This window comes from Stenella coeruleoalba, assembly GCF_951394435.1.
Source record: "Stenella coeruleoalba genome assembly, chromosome: 5".
In the NCBI taxonomy this organism is placed as follows: Eukaryota; Metazoa; Chordata; class Mammalia; order Artiodactyla; family Delphinidae; genus Stenella; species Stenella coeruleoalba.
Genome location: NC_137150.1, coordinates 26,730,333 through 26,752,401, shown reverse-complemented (window position 1 = coordinate 26,752,401; position 22,069 = coordinate 26,730,333). Strand labels below are relative to the sequence as shown.

The window sequence follows — 22,069 nt, the reverse complement described above, 5'->3', positions numbered from 1 at the left end:
TGCTCAGACATAAAATAAGAAGGTATGCCGGAGGTGGCACACTCAAGTTTCGGATATAAAGGATCTCATTAGCAATTAGCCTTTATCTACACAAAAGAAGACAAACACGTGCACATTAACATATAGGCAGTAACCAAGAGATGTTTCTGTGTCCTGGCGAAAAGAAGGCCCTGCATGCACCACCACCAATTCCCATGGAACCTTGGGGAAAGGACTGAACCAGCCATCCCCAAGGACTGAGGAACTGAGGACTGATTCCAAACAAAATGGAGAACTGCAGCTGCCACAAACAGTCCCCAACATGGAATCTGGGGAAGGATTCCAAGCACATGAGGAATTGCACACTAAACTTTCATCAGTTCCCAGTGTGGAATCTGGGAACAGAATCAGTGGCTGGGGTTTTCCACTCAAAAACCTAGAAATTGCATTCTGAAAGGCTAAGGGCTTGGCTCCGGGCAGAATCATCTGTCAGCTCAATTGGCTGCAGGCAGAATCATTTACCAGCTCAAGCTGACCTGCCCTGTAAAGGAAGCCAATTATACTGGGAGCTTGAAAGCAAAGTGAATGGAGCTCAAACTGAGAGGAATTTGCCAATGGCCCTCGGAAGTGGTGAGAAGGACTGTGAACTGAAAAGTATTCATGGGGCACCATGCCTGTGTTCCCTGTTGTCCCCAAATGCCGTTGGAAGTTTGCTTCAATCCCACTGCTGCCACCAAATCTGGTAAAAAACAGAATTCAGCCAAGTAAATGTGAAGATCTAATTGGCTTTATTCAATAATTCATGAATCAGGCAGCATCTCATCTAGTAAATAGATGCTCCAAGGAGTTGTACAAAATGGAGGGTTTTTATAGAAGGAGCGTGGGCAAGGAGGCTATTAGCAAAAAGAAAAAAGAAAGAAAGAAAGAAAAAGCTAAAGAAAAAAGAAAGAGTTGCTTCAGACCAGGTCACCTTCTTTGGGGTAAAGGGCAAGGGTCTCTCATGCAGATTGCCTCTTCTTCCTTTGGGGGATAGAGAGGGAGCACATGACAGATTACCTTGTTGGTGCTGAGAATAAAATTCCAGACTGGCCGATTAAGATTACGTTTCTTGGGAAGTTTGAAACTGCAATTAGGTCAGGTATTAAATCTAGGTTTGATATCATGGGCTTATCACAAGCAATGCCATTTGTGGCCTGTGGTTTTCTTCTTTAACAGGATAATCCCCACTTAAATTGCAAATGCCAAATGTCACTATTAAGCCAGGGTTCAGCAAAGTATAGCCCACAAGCCAAATCTAGTCAACCTGTTTCTGTGAAACCGTGAGCTACAAAATGGTTTGTACATCTTAAATGCTTGAAAAAAAATCAAAAGATGAATAATATTTTGTGGCACATGAAAATTACATGAAATTCAAATTTTAGTGCCCGTAAATAAAGTTGTTTGGCACACACTACACTCATTCATTTACATATTATCTCATGGCAGCTTTTGCAATACAACAGCAGAGCTGAGTAGTTACATGGGGACCAGATGGCCCTCGAAGCCTGAATATTTACTATGGTCCATTCCAGAAAATGTTTGTTGACACTTGCACCAAGCTATTATTGTCCATTGACTCCTTAGTGGGAAGTTGTTTATTGGAGTACCTAGGACAGCCTAGAAAAAAATGGAACAATAAATGGACACATTTAGACAGAGGCAAAGAATTACAAAAGTCCAAAGCAAGGTTCACTGCACAGAGGACAGATAAGCAATTCTAGCCCATTTTACAGATGAGGAAAACTTAGGCCAAGAGAGATTGAGTGACTTGCCCAAAACCTCACAGCTGGTAAATGGCAGAGATGGAATTCACATTCATGTCAGTCTATCCCAGAGGGACTGGGGTATGAGGAGGAAGGAGGAGGATAGAACAAGGAGGTTGGGAATTTCCAAAGGGGCATGTAACCAGCTTTATAAAAGGGCATCTCAGAAAACTGTTCAGAAAAGACACAACCGGTGTGTCCTTAGGGAACGTATTTAACCTCTCACCTTATCTCCAAAATGGTGAGGAGACTTACCTTGAAAGGGCAGCTAGAGTTCAATGAAGCAATATATAGGTTCCATCTAAAAGGTGCCCAATATTCTTTCTCTCCCCTCTCCCTGACTCACCCAACTCACACTTCCTTGATCGAGCCTGGTCCAGCACACTGTCCCCTTGAGATTACAGCTCATTTGAAAATAAACTTGCAGATTGTCCATCTCTTGCAGACTATTTGTCTGAACCTAAAGTTGCCTCTGGTGATCTCACCGGCCAGAGAAACCCCACTTGAGCCTGAGACCTGGGTGTTAAGCTTTAAATGCAAAGACGTCAGGCCCAAGCTCAGCTCTTCACACCAGAGCAGGAAGACGCTTTTCTCCTATAAGAGACATGAGCATGACAATTACCCACCATCTACTCTTCCATTCGTCAGGACAGAACCTGGCTTTATTTGAGGTTCATCCCAGGGGCTCAGCTCCTTTGTCCCATGTGCCCTCTGTGTATTCTCCTCCTGTCCTCCTGACTCTCTTCTTTATCAGAATTCTCTACCTGACCCCGTCTCCCCATTCTCCACCTTCCTCTCCTCCCCCTTTATTCCTTCCACAATTCTTCCTCTGATTCCTCCACCGACCTTTCCCAAGTGTAGCCCTGAACCCAACACTGGGGGAAGGTGATGGGAGCGCAGGGATGCAGGAGTCAGGAAGGTGACGGGGGTACTGGGCTGCAGGAGTCAGGAAGGTGATGGGGTCGCAGGGCTGCAGGAATCAGGAACCATCCAGAGAAGACAGAGCTGGATGGGGATAAGAAGGGCTCCATCAGCATTTAGCTCCATCTTGGTCCACAGGCTTTGCTGAAACCTCTTCCCTGTCTGAGCTTCGGTTTCCTCAACTGTAAATTAAGAATCATGATCCTTGGCCCAGTTATTTCATAAGATTGTTAAGAAGACCACAAGAGGCTCTATGTGTGGAAATGCTTTGCAAAATTTAAAGCACCGTGCAACTAATGTTATGATCAAAACTGATACAATAGATACTATCACACAAATGAGCACACGCACATACACACAGCCTGAAATCCACAGAGCTGGGTACGTCTGTGTGGCTTGAGCATCATGTCCTTGATTTCGGAGCTGAAGACTGGAACCGAAGGGAGGCAGTGGGGTGGGGAGGGAAGAGCACAGTCTCGGGGGCTGAGAACCCAGGCGTCAGTCCCAGCTCAGCTCCAGTGCAGTCTGCATCCTCGAGAAAGTCACTCCTGCCTGGTTCAGCTTCCCCAGGTGCAAAGGGGACAACAATGCCTTCTAATGAGGATGGGATGAAAGTCTGCGGGTACAGCGCCGCCCTCAGAACCACACGTGGTGGGGCTCAGTGAAGAACAGCTCTTTTTAGTTCCCTTTATTTCAATTTTTTAAATCACGATGGAACATTTTGCCCCCAAACCCAATCATTGGAATTCCACTAACTCTGGTGGGCGTGACCCCAGGACCGCGGTCCTTGAGTTAGCTCCAATCTGCCAGGTGAGCATCCGCGCCCCGGGAGAGGCTTCGTGGGGCTCTCCTCCTCCGTGAATAATGACCTGTTTTGACAGCACTGACACAGTAGATCCTTAAGGTGCAACAAATGGCTCTGACAAGGATGCTAATTTTCTTACTCGGCGGCGTTTTAATGCACTTAAAGACTTGCTGGATAGGGCTCCCCTGGTAGCGCAGTGGTTGAGAGTCCGCCTGCCGCTGCAGGGGACACGGGTTCGTGCCCCGGTCCGGGAAGATCCCCCGTGCCACGGAGCGGCTGGGCCCGTGAGCCATGGCCGCTGAGCCTGCGCGTCCGGAGCCTGTGCTCCACAACGGGAGAGGCCCGCGTACCGCAAAAAAAAAACAGACCTGCTGGATAAATGCACCCACGCGCAAACCTGGCTCCCCGTGGCTCCACGTGAGCCTGGGGGGAAATGGACCCCAAGGTTTCTGGGTCCATAACCTCAGCCCTGCGAGGGAGGGGTGTGGGTGGACTGCACTCACCCCAAACGACACTCAGCCAATAATAGTCACCACTGCCGGCGCACTTTCCTGTGTGCTGTGCTCTGTGTGAGGGTGATGCGGGTACTCACGTACTCATGCTTCACCACACCCTGAAAGCTGCTCGTTTCCCATTTTGCAGGTGGGGACTTGGAGGTTGAGAGTCTTGCCACCCAGCTGGTAATAGACAGGACCAGCCTGCAACCCCAGTCCCTTCTGCCTGCACACACAGGGCTCCTGCCCAGTCAGATGCAGTGTCTCAGAGCAAAGGAGGACACTGGCCCCCTTGGGAGACCATTGGAGGAAAGCTGTCTTGCAGAGAATCCTGCAGTCAGAACCCTTCCCTCGTGCTATAAAGAAGACGTGTCATTGGACAGCAGGGCACCGTGAGAGAGGACAGTGGCTTTCAGGGTAGCAGTGGGGAGAGATATCACTCCTGCCACACAAGCCTGTCACTGGTGCCTGCCTTTGTTCAGGATAGGAGGGCATCTCTCAGCCTTCTTAGATGACCCCTTGGATTCTGAGAAGGGGACGGGCTTGCCCAAGGACACCCAAATGCTGAGAGGTGGAACCACGGCGGGTATAGGTCTTCTGACTCAGAACTCCACACTCCACCCTATCTCTCCATGGACCTGGGTCTCCCCCAGAACCACATACATTCAGCCTACTTCCTCTTCCGCTGACAGTTCTTTTAATATTTGCAGGCACTTGAATCTTCTCCCTGTGGGGAGTCAGGAGAGGGTATGGCTTTAGGAAGGCTGGCTCCAAAGCCAGAAAGATCTGGGCTCAAATCCAGGTTTCATCATGACTTAGCTCAGGGACACTAAGCAAGTCGCTTACCTCTCTGAGCCCTCGGATGTGGTATCTGCAAAGTGAGACTAATAACAGTACCTGTCTCAGAGGGTTGTCCCGAGGCAGAACTGTGCCCGGCACACAGGAGCAGCTCCATTAGACCCACAAGGGAGATGAAGAAACAGAGGCCTCTACAGTGGTTTTAGGAGTCAGGCCAGGCTGTTGGTGCCATTTGCTGGGGGTGTAACCTTAGGCAGGTGATTTCACATCTCAGCCTCAGTTGTCCCATCGGTGAAATGGCCCTCCTTCCTCAGATGGATGCCAGGCAGACGGATAGCACATATAAGAGGCCCAGGCAAGACGTTACTGGGTGGCATTAGCTTAGACACTGATATCGTCATTAGCACGTCAAACACACTTGGTTTCCGTGATATGCATGTGACCACAGCAAGCCACCTGCCTCTCTTTGCCACACTTGTCCTCATTTCTAAAGTGGGCAGAATCGTGCCCCCTCCTCTCTGCATCCTCATCACATGGCTCTTGGTGGATTGAGCAACAGGCTGGAGAGCTGTGAGTCAGCCCTGGATTCACACTGTGGAGTATGTCATGACCCTGGAAATGCCAAGACAGGGGCCTGGAGAACTGACCCCACTCTAACCACGCAGGGGGACGGCCATGGTCCCAGCACAAAAGAGAGGATCTCAAAGCTTCCATTCAACTCAGGGAACTTCCCCCCAGGGCCTACCCTGAGCCAGGTGGGTGGGGAGTCCTGGGGCTGTGTGCTGGAGCTGGAGGGTGAGGGCAAGCAGGTGACCTGATCCTGAGTAGATGATTCTGATCCAGGGAGGTCAGAGCAGGGACGGGGGACCCAGGGGCTGGGAGAGCAGAGAACAGGCATGCCTGAGCCTTTGGAAAGTCTTCCCAGAGGAGATGGCACTGAAGTGCATCGAGGGGGTCAATACCATTCACCAGGTGCACTGAGGGGGTGGGGATGGAGGCCGTGCTGGGAACGGGCAGGGAGGAGTACCCCCCAGAGAGCTTGGTGCTTAAATGCTGCACCTTCCAGCAATCGGTTTCCACCCGCGTCCCGCTCAGCATCTCTTGCTCTTTAACTGACGGGGGACCAGAGTTTGCGTTGCAGGGAAGGGTGTGGAGAAAATTCTGCAGAGGTGGATGAACCAGTGTGTGTTTCCTTGTTTGTCTCCATGATTTCCAATGGACAGTGAACGAAGTAGACAGAACCTTCCAGAGAGCTCCTGTAAGGCTGTGGGTGTAACAGCCAGAGTTCACCTGGCCCCGAGGAGTATCGTGGGCCTCAGCAGGGAGGGTCCCTCCTCCCTCCCTTTCCATGGAGCCCAGCCAACCTCAGCTGCTGAGGTCTGGGTGCCTTCAGAGCATCCCCAGTTGGTACCCTCAGCCAGGAGGCTGGTTTCCCTAGTCAGGAGGACAGGGCAAGGCCCGCCACGGGGGCAGCAGGCACGTGGGCCCAGGGCAAAGTGGAAGCTCAGGGGGCCTGGGGGGCCTGGAGCTGCCTATCAGATCATGGGTCAATGTGGGGAACCTGTCTGGGGCCTCTAGAAACTAGTACACTCCGAGGATGACGGATTTCTGTAACCTGACTGGGGGAAGTTAGTATTTAGAGTAAAACGTGACCACATTTTCAGCCAGTTTAAGACAAGTGGGTTGTTTGTTTTGCCTTGTTTCGGCAATGAGGCGTTAGCTGGAGACCGGAAGCCCCTCTGCGTCTCCCACCACCAGTGTCTGTCTCTGGCCCGAGACGCTGCATCCCTGGGTGATGGCGGCCAGCGACACACAGGCAGCACCCGCCCGCGAGGAGCTGGGGCCTGTCCACCCGCGGAGGTTGGGCAAATGGCACCCTCCCTTGGGCAGACTCTCCCACCTTTTTCCGGCCTCCAGGCCCAGAAGCAAATAGTGACAGCATGTCAGCTCCTCCCAGCCTCCAAGGCTTTTGCTCTCAGGCTCTCAGCTCCGTGGATTTATAACATCCCTCATTACTGAATGCAAGACGAAGCCCCCCGTACCCGGTGTGTGGGCGGCGCTCAGACATGCCAACAGGAGCCCTTTGTGGCAAAGAGAAGAGGCAGGTTGTCTGTCGGCCCAGGTGGGCGAGTGAGAAGGATGGTTTTCAGGCAACGTTTGCCGGTTCTGTGTAATAAGTAGCAACTGAGCCACTGCAACTTTTTAATGTAAACATATTGTAAATTATAGAGTGTTTCGTGCTCATTTGAAAATAATTTTTAAAGGAAAATAATTACAATAAAAATTCCCGGGCATCCCTGGTGGCGCAGTGGTTGAGAGTCCGCCTGCCGATGCAGGGGACACGGGTTCGTGCCCCGGTCTGGGAAGATCCCACATGCCGTGGAGCGCCTGGGCCCGTGGGCCATGGCCGCTGAGCCTGCGCGTCCGGAGCCTGTGCTCCGCAACGGGAGAGGTCACAACAGTGAGAGGCCCGCGTACCGCAAAAAAAAAAAAAAAATTCCCCATGATCCAGTGAATGCAGTGTTATCAGTATTATAGTGTACCTTTCTCCCTTCATACATAGTTATTTGAACTTTGGATTTTTTCCACTTAACTTTGTGCCACATGTATTGTCCCACGTCATGAAACCTCACCACGCTCTCAGCCGCTGCGTGACGTTCTCTCCAAGAAGGTCACACATGCTTGACGGGGTCCTTGAAGTCAGCTAGGGCAGTGTGATTGTCTGGCTTTAGCTTGGTTCCACTTTTCTGTGTATCAGTGAATACCTGTGCGAAAGTCTTTGCATTTTGGATTGCTTTCTCAGGCGTGTGTTACCTGGAGCAAAGTGTTTGGGCATTTTGAGGCCTGAGATAAGTTTGGCCGAGCATCTTCCTAATTGTCTGCGATGACTTCCGCTGCCCCCGGCCATGTGAGGGACACCTCCCTCCACCCCTGTGCACTTGGACTCTCGGCTTGCCAGTGTATTTCATGGACTCTGCAGATCTGTGCTGTATTTTCTGAAGAGATGATAATTTGGTTCTAGTTTTAGAAAGTCGCTCAGTGAAATGAAAAGTCCTGCCTGCAGTCCTCTAATATCACGGGGAGTCGTGGTCCTTTTATTTAAAAAAATAAATAAATTCTGCAACCATGTGCAACAGATCTATTGATTAAAGAGAGTTACGTGACTGGAGTATGAAAAGTTTACATAAGCCATCTTTACAAAAAGACTGAAAGTGTGTGCCTGAAATCCCATACTCTAGCATTGTAAATGCTTTTCAGGGCTATAAACATAAAGATTCTTGAAGAATAGCTACGCCGTCTTGCACCAATAATGCATTTGTCCCAAGATAAGAAAATTGCCTGGAAAATGCTCATGTTTATTGGACATAAGAGAGAAGAGTTTCTATAAATCCAAGAGAAAATACCCTGGCTGGTTGAGTTAATGATTTCCCCCTTGGGAGAATTGTTTTCCGGAATGGCTGTTCTTAAATTGCCTGGTTTCTGCACCTTTCCAGCATCCATTCTGCTGGATGTGTTTCTGTTTGGGAGCTGAGAAGCATGTGAGATGAGGATCTTTGGGGACGAAAAGGTTGGGGAGAAAGCAGCAACCAAGCTTTAGGTGGGGACCCTGCTTTCTGAACACCATACGTTTCCCTTGGATGGCAGCATCGGCTGTTGCCCTGACAGCCCCAGACAGCGTGGAGCCAGGGTGAAAGGGGAGGGCCAGCAGGCTCAGAGGCTTGTTGGAAAGCTAAGGTGATCACATGGACATCAGAGAACCATGCCGAAGTTAATGGATCCCCTCACAGCGCATGGACAGCCAGGGGCCAACCAGACTGGGTTGCAGTGTCCCGGGGGCCTGAGCCAGGCGTGGAGGCAGAACAGACTCACCCAAGGGCTATGTGCAGATCCAGTGGACCTGGAGAAGCAGCACACAGAAAGGACCCCAAACCCAGCCTTGCAGAACAGCAGCAGTATCTTCCATTCCGAGAGACTGGAATGAGACGAGAATCCAGAAGGAAGGCAACAGGAAGAAAGTCTGTCCCCGGAGCCCAGAACCTGGGCAGAAACACCTTCCGTGAAGCATCCTTGTCATTCATTCTTCAGATATTTATTGAGAACTTGCCATGTTCCAGGAACTGCACAAAGCACCGGAGATTTACAATCTAACCAAAAGAGACACAGTCTCTGCTCTTGTGGAACTTGTGATGGTAGATGGGAATGGGGTAGGGGGTGAGAGTTTCAGATGGAAAACAATCACAGAAATAAATGAATCGTTTAGGCTACTGGTCAAAGCCAGTCATATCGCCAAGCCAAAAATCGCTAGGCCGGGGATGTGTACTCCTTCCACCGGAGGAGGGTGTCAATGAAAATAGTCAATAAACAATCAATAATAAGAATAGCAAAGAGTTTTATTTGAGCCAGACTGAAGACTAACCCGGAAGCCATCTTCCCAGATGACTCAGAAACTGCTCTGGAGAAACAGCATTTTCAGCATAGTTTTATATCTTGTCAGACCAAAGAATATTAAACAAGTCAGGGTTATACTTCCTCAGGTTTTCAAAAAAAAGAACAGATCGGCACATACGCAGTGAGTCAGTACGGCCTCGGCACCTGGGATGGGAGTCTTATCATCAAAGGAGTGTCAGCATTGGCGTCCCAAGAAGAGGGGCATTTAATCTTTACTTTTAACATGAACGTTGTTTACTTCTGGTCGATGTGCCCTCTTTTTTAATCATTAAAGCATATGTACACTCTATGTCTGATAGGCTACAAATGCCTGAAACACAGTGAGACCAACCAAACTGAAACGTCAGAGTTTGGAGCAGAGAACTGTTTATGGCAGGACCATGCAAGGAGACAGGTGGCTCGTGCCCAAAAAACCCCCAAACTCCTCCAAGGGTTTCAGCAAAGCACTTTTAAGGGCATGGTGAGGGGGGCATGGTTAGTTGTTGCAAACTTCTTGGTGCTGGAATCCTTCCTTCTTGCAGCTGTCCAGGCAGGTCAAGTCAAACCTCCAACAAGACAAATGCTATGCTCTGTTCTGCAACTTTTTATCTCCATACAAATGGAAAAGTGTTATACCCTTAAAGGTCAGAGCCTTGAGAATGGGCTATCCTGTATATTTCAGGCTATAGGCAACATTCTGAACTGGAAGCAAAAACAACAGAATACAAAGGTTAAAGTAAAAGAAACAGATTTGTTCTTCCGTATTGCACTTCTCAAATCATCTATGGGGAAGGACCAGTTTTTTTTCCCAATCATCATGGAGCATGATTTTACAAAAATATAATAGAGACAGATTTCTAGAAAAAGCAAATAAATAGCAAAGGCATTCAAAATATAAGCCAATTTTTTAAGTATAATTAGATTCAACAAATGTCAAATTACTCTGTCAAATTGCTATAAAATTTCTAAATGCTACCCTGGATTTCTATGACAGAACTATAACAAGCAGTTCCAAGGCCACACCGGTCTGTAGACCACAGTGAGTAGCATTGCCCCAGAATCTGTCCTTGCCCTTGCCCTTGCCCTTGCCCTCCACAAAATCAGAAATGATTTAGACTTGGATTATGTTTCCAACTTGGTCTGATCACAGGCCATCTTTACATGGTCCTTACCTCTCAGCACTGGTTCTCCTGGTTGACAATGGCAGGCCAAGGAAGATGGTACGATAGAAGCCTCGGGCTTCATCGAGAAGCTATTGGGCAGGAAGCTGTCTGAAGTTTCCCAGGTGCTCCCAGAATAAGGCCTGAAATTGTCCACCTACATGCCTGACTCTGAAATCACAGGTGACGATGTGAGGGTATTATCAGGCCAAGGAGTCGGTAACCATGGTGATGATTTGGGACAGAATTAGACTCCCTCTGTCATCAGGAAACTAGAGAGAACTTCACAGGCAGGACAAAATTTGAGGACAAATTACTAGTTGTTTCATTTGACATTTATGGAGACATCTCAGGGGATTAGAAAAATTGCAAATACATGAAGTTTTCCAAAATTGGAGGCATATGTAAGTGCAATTTCATCATCATACACACTTGTCCACAGACACTCAAACTCAGGCGGAGGTGTGTACATATGTGTACACACACACACACACACACACACACACACACACACACACACACACGCCACGTCTTGGATCCTTTTCATTTTAATGCGTGGCAGTCCAGAATCTCTGAATTCCAGATGACTGCCTTCTTCGCCTTTGATGAAATTGGAGAGTGTGTGTGTGTGTGCGTGTGTGTGTGTGTAGATTTTCATACATCTAATCACTCACTCATTTCATAGATATTTATTGAGCACCTATTATGTGCCAGGCCCTGCACAGTGATGTATAAGTTATGCTCCAGAGCATGACTGGGTGATAAACAAAGAGTAAATAATTCTCAGAAGGAAGAGAAGGGCCAGCCACAGAGGGGCCAGGGACTGACCACCAGGCGGAGGGCTGACCTGCGTTGTACTCCCTGATCTGAACCGTGGGTACTTTTTCTCTCCCTTCTTCTCCTTTGTAGTTAATTAAGATCTCCCTTTTTAGTAAGAACTAAAAGGTAATAAAATCCTCTTGTGAAGATTAAGTATAGTAAATGCCAAGGGGTTAGTAATAAAGGAAGGGCAAGGATTCCTTATATCTGTAATTAGTTCAGAGAGTTTGTGTTTTCTTTCTTTTTAAATTGTGCCTGCAGGTAATTGTTTTTAATTGGGGAAGGGAAAGCCGTATAATGTAATGCTCAAAAGTAGATGTGCCTCTTATGTGTTGGGCCCAGGGTAAGTGGTTTGCGTTTGTCATCTGATATAAACCCAATCAGCAGCTCTGAAATAGGTGATAACATCACCAGTGTTTGCGTGAGTAAACTCAGGCAGGGAAGGAACTGACTGGCCCCCCTGTCCGTGGTACCAAGTGGCAGAGCTGGGACTCACACCTGGGTCTAACCCCAAAGCCTGGGCTCTTCCCTTTGGGGTAATTAATATTCCCATTCTACAGATGAAGAAACTGAGGCCCAGAACCATTAAGGAACATGCCCAAGGTTATTCAGCTGGAAAGGACACTATGTAATTCGTGGGTCCCAGTTCAAAATGAGAATGAAAAGCCTTTTGCTTTAAAATTACTAAGATCTTCAAGAAAGTGACAGCAGAATGTTACACCAAGTATGGGGCCCTTCTGCACATGAAGCTGGTCTTGGAACCTGGACTGGACTCCTCACCACCTCCTGCCTCCTTCTGGCTGAATGTCCCATCTCACGGTTATAAACCCACAACAGCAGAAAAGGAAATGTTAAATGAAAATGAACTCAGAAAAGCAAGGGATCCTTTTTGGAGTTGGGTTTTGGAGTCATGCAGGCCTGGCACAAGTCCTGGCTCTAACACATGTATGGTCTTATCTAATTTTCACACCAGCTCCCTGAGATGTAGTTGTAATTTCTCCCCATTTTACAGATGAGGAAACTGAGGTAGAGAGTGTCTTGCCCCAGGAGCACTAGCTGGTAAGCAGAGAAGGCAGGCGTCTGACTCCTCACCCCTCATCTCTATACTCTGTTGCCTAAGTGTCACCATGGCCCTACCCAAAGTCAGGCTGGGATACTGAGGAATTCACCCCAGGAGCCCTGTAGGGAGAGGAGAGAGAAGGCGAGTCTCAGAGCCAGCCCTTTTCACTACCATTTACAACAAGGGCCGCTCCCTGGCCTAGCACTTAAGTCCCTTGTAACCTGGCCCCAAAGTTCCTTTCCGGCCCATCTCACACCAGGCCTCCTAGAGGCCCACCCCTGGCCTTACGTTTGTCTGTGCTTTCTGAGTCCTGCCAGGCTGCTGGTCAGGGGGCACCATTCATGTCGTTTTCCATCTAAATGGCACCCGTTGGCATTGTACAGCCCCAAGGCCATGGTGGTGACACCCTAGAGTTCTCTCTGCCCCCCGAATGCCCCTCATTCTCCAGTGCTGTGTTAACCATGCCTTCTACCGTCAGCATCCTGATGCATTGACAACTGGGGACTTGCTGAGCCTGGAGGGACTGCCCCTCTCAATTAGGTAATTCCTAGAGAGAGCAAACAACTTACCCTTTTGCTTTTCAAACACTAACCAACCGACCCAGAACCCACATCCCCATCCACCTCTTTTATCAGGCTCTCACACTCCAGCCAACATTCACCTGCCCTACTCACCCCAGGGCCAGGTACCAGACATCGAGGGACAGCCCCTACGCCCCAGAGGGCACTGAAATTATACGAACTAGGCGATCCTAAGGCTGCTTACCCTGCCTCGCCTCTTCCTTCCCATGCAAACCACAGTACAGGCCCTTGCCTATGGTTTTCCCCTCTCCCTCTGCCTCCTGACTGACCCTGTGCTTCTCCATGTGCCCCCAGTGGTGTGGGCCCCCTCGCTTTGGGACTCGTGAGTATAACAAATTCTCTTATCAATGGCAATAATATCCTGATCTGTTGGCCTTATCACACTTAAATAATAATACCACCTATTTTAAAACAAAGCCCAGGTTCCTTCCCCCAGGAAGCTGCCTCTGATCACCCTGGTCGGGATAACTTATCTCTTCCTCTTTGTTCTCTGGGACCCACATTTTGTCCCTCTGTCCCTCTGTCTGCCTGAAAGCTGGCCATGTGGCTGCCTCTGCCCTGACCGTCAGCACCATCCAGTTAAGGGTTATGAGTCACACTTCTCTGCCTCCCTTGCCTGGGGCTCTGCCTGGCACATAGTAGGTGCTCAGTAAATGCATGTCATCTAGAATAAAGATAAGAATGATACAAGACTGATGATGGTAGTGGTGGCAGTAGCTCTCTGTTCCTGGTGCTTTGCATACCTTTTCTCCAATTCCCAAAGCAGCTCTGCAAGGTAGATTTGTGTTGTCATCATTCTACAGATGAGAAAATGAAGCTCAGGGAGGTTCACTGATTTACCTAAGGCCACACCGCCAAGAAGTGGCAGAGCCATGGTTCAGACCTGAGTCTGCCCAGCTGCAGAGTTACCACTCTTGAATTTAGTTAAATTGAATTGAAGTTAATTCCACATCGTGTGACACTGTCAGAGGTGATTCTCTGAGTGGGTTGATGGAGAGGTGGCAATCAGGAATGTTCTAGTGTTCTGCAAATGAGCACCAGCCCTAAGCCAGCTGCCGAGTGATCTTTTCAAAGCACAGTCTAGATTCTTCATGGCCTCACTAAGCACCCATTTATGGCTCTTCACTGGCCCTAAGATGAAACCCAAACCTCTTAGCCAGCATCTGTCATCTGATCACTTACCTTTCCAGCCCATCTCTACCTCTTTACTCACCCCCAACTCAGAGGCACTGGACGGCCAGTGGAGGCAAAGATGCTCCCTATTAAGCGTGGGTACCTCCCTGGCTTTGCCCTGGGGGAAAGGAAGTCCCTTGGTGCCAAACCAAAGCCACTTATTTCTAAGAGAAAGTCTTGAAAGATGCCAGGTGGTTGATGCCTGCAGAGACTGGTTAGAATGTCAGCTGCCTGAACAATCCCTGATCAGGAGGGAAAACCCCTTTCCTATCCCTCCCACTCCCGGCATCCCCACATCCAGCCACTTACCTTGTATGAATCCTAGAAAACCCGATGCTTCTTCCTCTGCTAGAAGGTGAGACCAGGAAGAGCTGGAGGCCCTTTGAACATGAACAATAAAGGAAAAAGGAATGTTCGGACACACCTGTGTCTGTCCCTCTCATCCTTCTGCGTCCCTTCTGAGTTCAGAATTGGAACAATGGACCTGAGTGTCTTGGATTACAAGAGCCCTCAAAGCCTGTGCTTTCCAGAAGTCTCTGATTAGCTTTGTTCCACCCACAGGCATCTAATAAGAGCATTCCAAGTGGTTAATATTCTCCAGATGAGAAAATGTATGTTCCCCCAATTCAGCAGGAGTTATAATGCCATCATCCTGTTTCTAAATCCTTAATGCACCGAGGAGGAATTTAGCTCCTGAAGGCATTCCAGTGCTAACCTTTTCAGGAATACTATGACGTCATCGAGCTTGATTATTAAAACAACAGGTGGTCTACTTCCTTTCTCTTCATTTGAGAAAACAGTGGAACCACAATTCATTAACTAATCTCTAGGTCCTTTATACATTGAAAAGATTTTGTTTCCAAGCAGGACAGCTCAGAGAAGTTTAGGAAGCTTGTGAACCAAGGAGTGGGATGTTTCTATCATGAGGCTTCAGCAGGAAGGTTGCTGTGTTGGGCCCTTAGCCTTCAACGCTCACGATGAGCCCACGAGGAGGTGTAACTATCCCGAATGTACAGATGAGGCCACGGAGGCCCAGAGATGACAACTGTTTTGCAAAAGTCACATGACCCGCATTCGGAGGAGATGAGATTCAAGCCTAGATCTCTCCAGTCTTCAGTGTCCAAGCAACCCCTCACCCACACAAACTGCCCCTAAGGTCAAGCAGTGATAAAACTGACAACACTCCTTGATCCTTCACGAGCATCAGAGATTATCGTCTTTTTTTTTCCTATATCAGTGCAAATTGAAGGTTCAAAAATGAATCTGGGGACTTCCCTGGTGACACAGGGGATAAGAATCCGCCTGCCAGTGCAGGGGACACGGGTTTGAGCCCTGGTCCGGGAAGATCCCACGTACCGCGGAGCAAATAAGCCCGTGCGTCACAACTACTGAGCCTGCGTGCCACAACTGCTGAAGCCTGCGCTCCATAACAAGAGAAGCCACCACAAGGGGAAGCCCGCGCACCGCAATGAAGAGTAGCCCCCACTTGCCACAACTAGAGAAAGCCCACGCGCAGCAACAAAGGCCCAACACAGCCGAACAAATAAATAAAATTGAAAATCTTGAAAGACAAAAATGAATCTGTAAAACTCACCATTCTCAGTTCCAGCAAATCCTCAGAATCAAGGAGGAGCTATTGTAAAAGAGCCCTGTGACTGTGGGCAAGTCACACCAACTCTCAGCCACAGTTTTCCATCTGCACAATTAAGATAGTAGCACTCATGGACTTTCCTGGTGGCGCAGTGGTTAAGAATCTGCCTGCCAATACAGGAGACACGGGTTCGAGCCCTGGTCCGGGAACATCCCATATGCCGCGGAGCCTCTAAGCCCGTGTGCCACAACTACTGAGCCTGCGCTCTAGAGCCCGTGAGCCACAACTACTGAGCCCGTGTGCCACAACTACTGAAGCCCGCGCACCTAGAGCCCGTACTCCGCAACAAGAGAAGCCACCGCAATGAGAAGCCCGCGCGCGCCACAACGAAGAGTAGTCCCTGCTCGCCACAACTAGAGAAAGCCCACGCACAGCGATGAAGACCCAACGCAGCCCAAAAATTAATAAATAAATAAATTTATTTTAAAAAAAGAAAAGATAATAGCACTCACTCACTGGGTTGCTGGGAGGATTAAATGAAAGAAGAGACCTAAAAGCCCTTAGCACCTTGTAGGTGCTAATAATTTTATGTCTCCTTATTTCCTGCAATAAATGTTATTGCATAAATAATCACTTAACAATAATAACTGTTGAATATGTCCCTTGTGTTTGAGGCTGAAACGACTGCATTTAATCCCCCCAGATCCTGGGTGGTAGGTGTGACTTTTATTGAGACTCAGGGTGGGTAAGTAGTTTGCTCAGAGTTCACACAGGAAGTGGGAGGCCTGGAATTTGAACACAGACACCCTGAATTTAAAGGTCATACTTTTAGCCATCCTGCCATCCTTCCCTCTGGAAAATGAAGATGAATAGATATTTCATGTGACAAAGGCTGAATTTGATGACTTGCATTTTGCTCTCTTAATCCCCACCCCAGCTCCTTCTTGGAAAATGAAAGATGTTTGTGTGAGCTTCCCACTGTCTCCAGGACGCTACACTCAGAAAGCTTCATTGATTTCTTTTACTATATGGTTGCAATTTTGCCTACGCTTCATAAACCCTCAAAAACAAGCCTCATGAGGTCACCAAAGCAACTGGCAGGTGTGATGATCCTAAAGTTTTTCTGTGCCTGATTTCTCTTCAGAGAGGGACTCGTCCCCTCTACCCAGGGGCGGCAAAAAGAATTAAAACTTTGCTAGGACTGTGCCTCCACTGACTTTTCCTTCGTTATTTGTTTGCTTCTTTATTTACACTCCTTCAGAAAAGGACTCGATGTGGAATTTCTCATCAGAGATAACCACTGAAATATCTAGATGAGAAAGAGACACCCACAGCCCCCACAGAATAAAGGGAATCGATACTGATGTAAGGCCATACCAAGGTCCCCCTGCACAAAACCATTTCCCTGATTATTTTTAAATCTGTATCTCTAAAGAAAAGGAAGATCCAGGGAGAGAAGAGTGAGGAAGGGAAGGAAAGAGGCCCCCTCCTTGACACCATGTTTAATTATTGGGAAGAGATTCCTCCATTATCAGTTCTGGACCACTTGCCTTGCTGAGGACAAAGAAAAGCAAACATGTGATGGGCTGCTGTTGGGATGGATGGCTCTGCAGGACTGAGGGTAGGGGCAGACGGAGGCAGTACCAGAGAAGCTACAAACAGGCTGTGGCTTCTCTCTCTGGCTCAAGAAGGGATGCCATGGCTGAAGTCAAGGTTAGGTCTCTGAGGCTTCTCAGATCCACCTGGCAAACATTTCCTGTGCTCAGAGCTAGGTGTGGAGGGATCAAAAATAAACGCACAATTTCTGCCTTTAAAGAGTTCTTAGTTACAGGAAGAGGCAGGCACACGAATGGATAATTCCAAGATGATATCCTACAGGATCCATTCACACTTCCTACCACTGTCTAGTGAGCATGTGCTCTGTGCCGGCCATTGTGCAAAATGATGGGGATTCAGGGTAACCGTCAGCTTGGCGTCTAATACTGTAGTCTAATGGCGAATATGCTGTGAGAGCACAGAGGAGGGTTTCAACCCAGACTGGAGAAATCCTGAAAGGTTACATGGGGGCGGTGACGGACAGAAGAGAATAGAAAGGGCACTCCACGCAGAAGAAATGGCATGACTGAATGCTCAATAGTATGAAACATTGTGTACCTAGGACACGACGAGACTTGTCATGTGCGGACCTCTGCTTACAGCACTGTGAGTTTTAGATATATCTAAGAAAAAGCCCTCCTGTCTACCAGTGATTGGTCCTTTAGATTGACCTCTAGAGCGTGGGCTATAGCAGCTTCGTGATCTCATCCTCCGGGAGAAGACACAGCTCCGCGGAGCTCTGAGTAAAAACATGTAATTGGGTGTATTCTCTTTTACTTGTAGTCGCTATCATTTAAACATCCTCCCATGGCAAGTTCCCTGGTGATGAACCCCACAACATGGTGTGCAATCTTTGCTTATGGCTCAGAGAAACCCCTTAGAGTATGGCTGGTTAATGCAGGGGTTCAGAGCTAAACCCAAATTACCTGGTTAGCTGGAATGTGGCAGGGTTGCAGTGCAGGGGGGATGCACGTCTCCTTTGCTCGCTGGGGAAGGAATAACATGGACTGGGGCCCTACTGCATGTCAGGCCCGCATGGTTGCACCTGGCCCTCAGCCCCCCAGTGTGGTCCCTACTTCACTGATGAGGTACCTGAGGCTAGGAGACCTTCACTAACCTTCCCAAGAAACTCCTGACCTGATTGAGTCAAGCCAAGATCATTGCGGCATCCACTTCAAATGAACTTCTCTGAGGCTTCCCATGGGCGTTCATCCTTGACGTTCAGGTCTCGGCTCAGACAGGAACTCTCTCCATCTATGGAGTCACTCTCTGTCACCACTTTTCCTTTCATAGCACTTACCCTCCCTGACAGGACAGCATGGACATATTCATTATCTGCCTGTCTCTCCCAGCTCCACAAGGCAGGGACCCTTCCTGACTCCTTCACTGCTGTATCCGTGATGCTACAAGCAGAGCCAGGTACATAAGAACCCCAAACAAATAAATGCTTTCTTACCAAACGAAGCCATCTGACAGTCCGTAAGCCCAGCCCTTCCACTCCACTGGTTTCCTCAAGGTGGCGGCCGGTGGCCCATGGGGTGTTTGTGGGGAACCCCTGGGTGGCTGATGAATGACCCTACATGCAGGACTCTCTTGAGTTTCTCAAGGGTGAGGGCAGGCAGTCCATGGCTTTTCATTTCTACCTTAGCAAAAGGATACCATCTAGCAATGTGACAGATGTTTGAGATTCATAAACTAATAGTACCACAACTCATGTTCCTTGATGATTCAGACTTCTACCCACAAGCCTGGCTCAGGCTGGCACAGACCTTGCAGGCAGCTGTCGCTCTCAGCAAGCGCTGTTGCCAGTCCCCATGAGCGTGGCCTCGACTCGCCTCTGACTTTCAGTGGCTGCTATCGTTGTTTCAATTCATTCTTGTGTACACTCACGCTTGGTGTGCATTTTTGTTGATTGCTCTGTTTCGTGTGGTACCATTTTGATTGTGATTTTGTTCCTCTCCAGCCTTGTATTGTCTCCAAGTTATTTTTCCACTAAAAAGCAGGGATAAGACCATCAGCCCTCCTTAAGTGGGTCACAGTCCTGAATGTTCGGGAAAGAGTCCTTGCACCTCACCTCGTGGCCTCACGTAATTCTGAATTACCTTGCTCGCCTTTATTTTGTGACCAGAGGTATACGTTCCTAAAACTCACCTTGCTGGGCAAAACGGGGAAAATGGGGCAAGGGGCTTGACACTCGAAAATGTCATCAGTGACACGTAAAAAAGAGAGAGAGGGAAAACGTTAGCACGGTGTTACTTTTACACAGGTTAAGTGGTAGAAATAGATAAGTACTACAATAAGTAGTACTTGAAGAGACCTGAGGTTTGCTTGTGGAAGTGGACACAGGAAAGGTTGCAGCTGGTACGTTACTGTGAAGAGGGTTTTCTGATGGGAATGGAAAGTTGTAACAGTGGTCCAGGCGGGTGTGGCTTTTTACACATGGTGAGGGGAGTCGCTGGTAGATGTTTGAGGTCTGTGCACGCGCCTGTTCTGGACATTCCTACATGGCTCGGCTCAGCTCAGCTGGGTGCAGGTTTCTGCATTCACCTAATATTTCTCGTGCAAGAAATCTTGCATAAGCAAATGTGAAATTCCCATTATCCTCAAATTGTTTCCTAATATATCAATTGTGGTGGAACAAATTCACGTTTTCAAAACACGTGTTATAGCGGAACTGTCTGTACCTGACTTACTGTCATTCTTCCCTTGTTTGCTCAGATTGGACCAAGAGGATCGAGTACCAGCCTGGCTCAGGGAGCGTGCCCCTGTTCCCCAGCATCCACCTGGAGACGTGCGACGGGGCCGTGTCCTCCATCCAGATCACCACAGAGCTGCAGACCAACTACATCGGGAAGGGCTGTGACCGCGAGACCTACTCTGAGAAATCCCTTCAGAAATTATGTGGTAGGTTTTTCCCTGTTGAGATTAGTTTTTAATTATTTTTTTAAACAATATATACAAAGCATATGTTATTATATTATGAAAGAATCGCCCCTCCCCACTTCATCGGTATGTGTAACCTCTGGATGGATACTGTTTACTTATCATGGTTAAAGGGTCAGAGGGCACAGGTTTTGGCATCAGACACACCTGATCAGATCCCACCATGGACCAACTGCATGGCTGTGGGCAAGTGATGTGACAAAGCGTCTATTCTTCATCAGTAAAATAGAGATTCATGACCTCATGTGTGTTTTTTTTTTAAATTAATTTATTTATTTTTGGCCGCGTTGGGTCTTCGTTGCTCTACGTGGGCTTTCTCTAGTTGCAGTGCGCTGGCTTCTCATTGTGGTAGCTTCTCTTGTTGCAGAGCACGAGCTCTAGAGCGCAGGCTCAGTAGTTGTGGCGCACGGGCTTAGTTGCTCCGCGGCATGTGGGATCTTCCCGGCCCAGGGCTCAAACCCTTGTCCCCTGCATTGGCAGGCGGATTCTCAACCACTGCGCCACCAGGGAAGCCCGACACCATGTGTTTAAGAGCACCTAGCACAGGGCCTGAAGGAACAGGGATCCCTTCCACTGTGCTGGTTTACAGAGAGGTGCCTGCCCAGGGGCCAGTGTGAAGGGTGGTGTCAGCCACTTGGGGAGAGGTGGGTCTCCTCCCCCAGGACCAGCTATGGAACTTGAGGGCTTAGTGCAAGTGAAAGTGCAGGGCCCTTTTCCAAAATTATTAAGAATTTTAAGGCAGCAACAGCAAAGCATTAAAGCAAGCTGGGGGCCTCGTGTGATTGTTCAGGTCACAGGCCGGTGAAGCCAGGCCTGGCTGCCCAAGTCAGAAGAGAAGAGCGAGGGTGAGAGTGGAGGTGGGATCTGGAAAGTCCAAGTGTGGGGGACAGAGGGCTTGCTGTCCACAGGCTGAAAGATGGCACCCCAAGATAGGAGCAGGCCGGAACTAGGAGCCAGGCTGCTGGAGGTTCTGTACAAGGAAGCTTAGCTTTATTGAGCACCTGCTGTGTGCACCCTCCTAGAATCTTCACATGCCCTACGCTAAGTTCCCCACTACACTGAGGAGGGTCTTATTCACCCAGTTTTAAAGATGGACTATTTGAGGCCCAGAGAGGAAAAATGACTTGTTCAAGGTCATGCAGATAGAAAGTGACAGAGCCAGACTTTGAAGGTAGGTTTGTGGGAATGAAGGGCTCTTTGGCTCAGGGTCTGTGACTCCGGGCCAGGCCTCTGGAGCTGGAACGTAAACCGCTCAAGTCAGCTGTGGAATAAGATACTCAATACGGGGGGGACGGTACCATGTGCTTGGTAAACCACACCGTGCACGGGTGGATGGGTCTCCTTCATCCCCACCACGTATACTTCATTTCTGTTCTCTCCAAGAATATTCAGGCCCTCACACTGACTCTCCAGCTGGGCTGTGGGCAGCTTAGGAAAGAGCTTCCTCTTAGACGGGGCCTACACTTGGGGGTAACTCCATCCCCACCAAAGGAAAAGGAGACTCCCGAACACACAGCGTAGCCTGCATCCTCTCCTGGGGACCCCTCCACTACTCTCTTCAGGGCAGTTTTTCTCTCTCAACATTGACACACACACTCATGCACACACAGGTGCATACAGGCACACACAGGTACACACATGCATACACAAATATGCACATACGTGCGTGCGCCCCCCCACACACACACACCTTCACACACACAGCTCTTGCCCAAAGGACCAAGTGACAATTTGAGAACTGAATGTGAAATACACCCTGCTCGGGTATCACCGCGTCCTATTTGTCATGTCACCAGGCCGGCAAGGAGGGCATGTGGGAAGGCACGTTTTTCCAGAATGATGCAGGAGATTCGGAAAAACACCACGACCTCCATATTCCAAACTGCTCTTGTGAAAATGGCTGTCAGGGGCCCGCAGTA

The 22,069-nt window shown here is 48.7% G+C and overlaps 1 protein-coding gene across 2 annotated transcripts in view; it reads left to right on the top strand.

The window, feature by feature from the left end:
* Positions 1–22,069, top strand: part of CLSTN2 (calsyntenin 2) — a gene marked incomplete at its 3' end in the record, with an annotated part of 635,319 nt that overhangs the window by 507,314 nt on the left and 105,936 nt on the right. For both annotated transcript variants that reach the window (XM_079922344.1, XM_079922343.1), the window contains exon 6: positions 19,926–20,111. In XM_079922344.1, the coding sequence (XP_079778470.1) occupies positions 19,926–20,111 (186 nt within the window). The remainder of the gene's footprint in view (positions 1–19,925; positions 20,112–22,069) is intronic.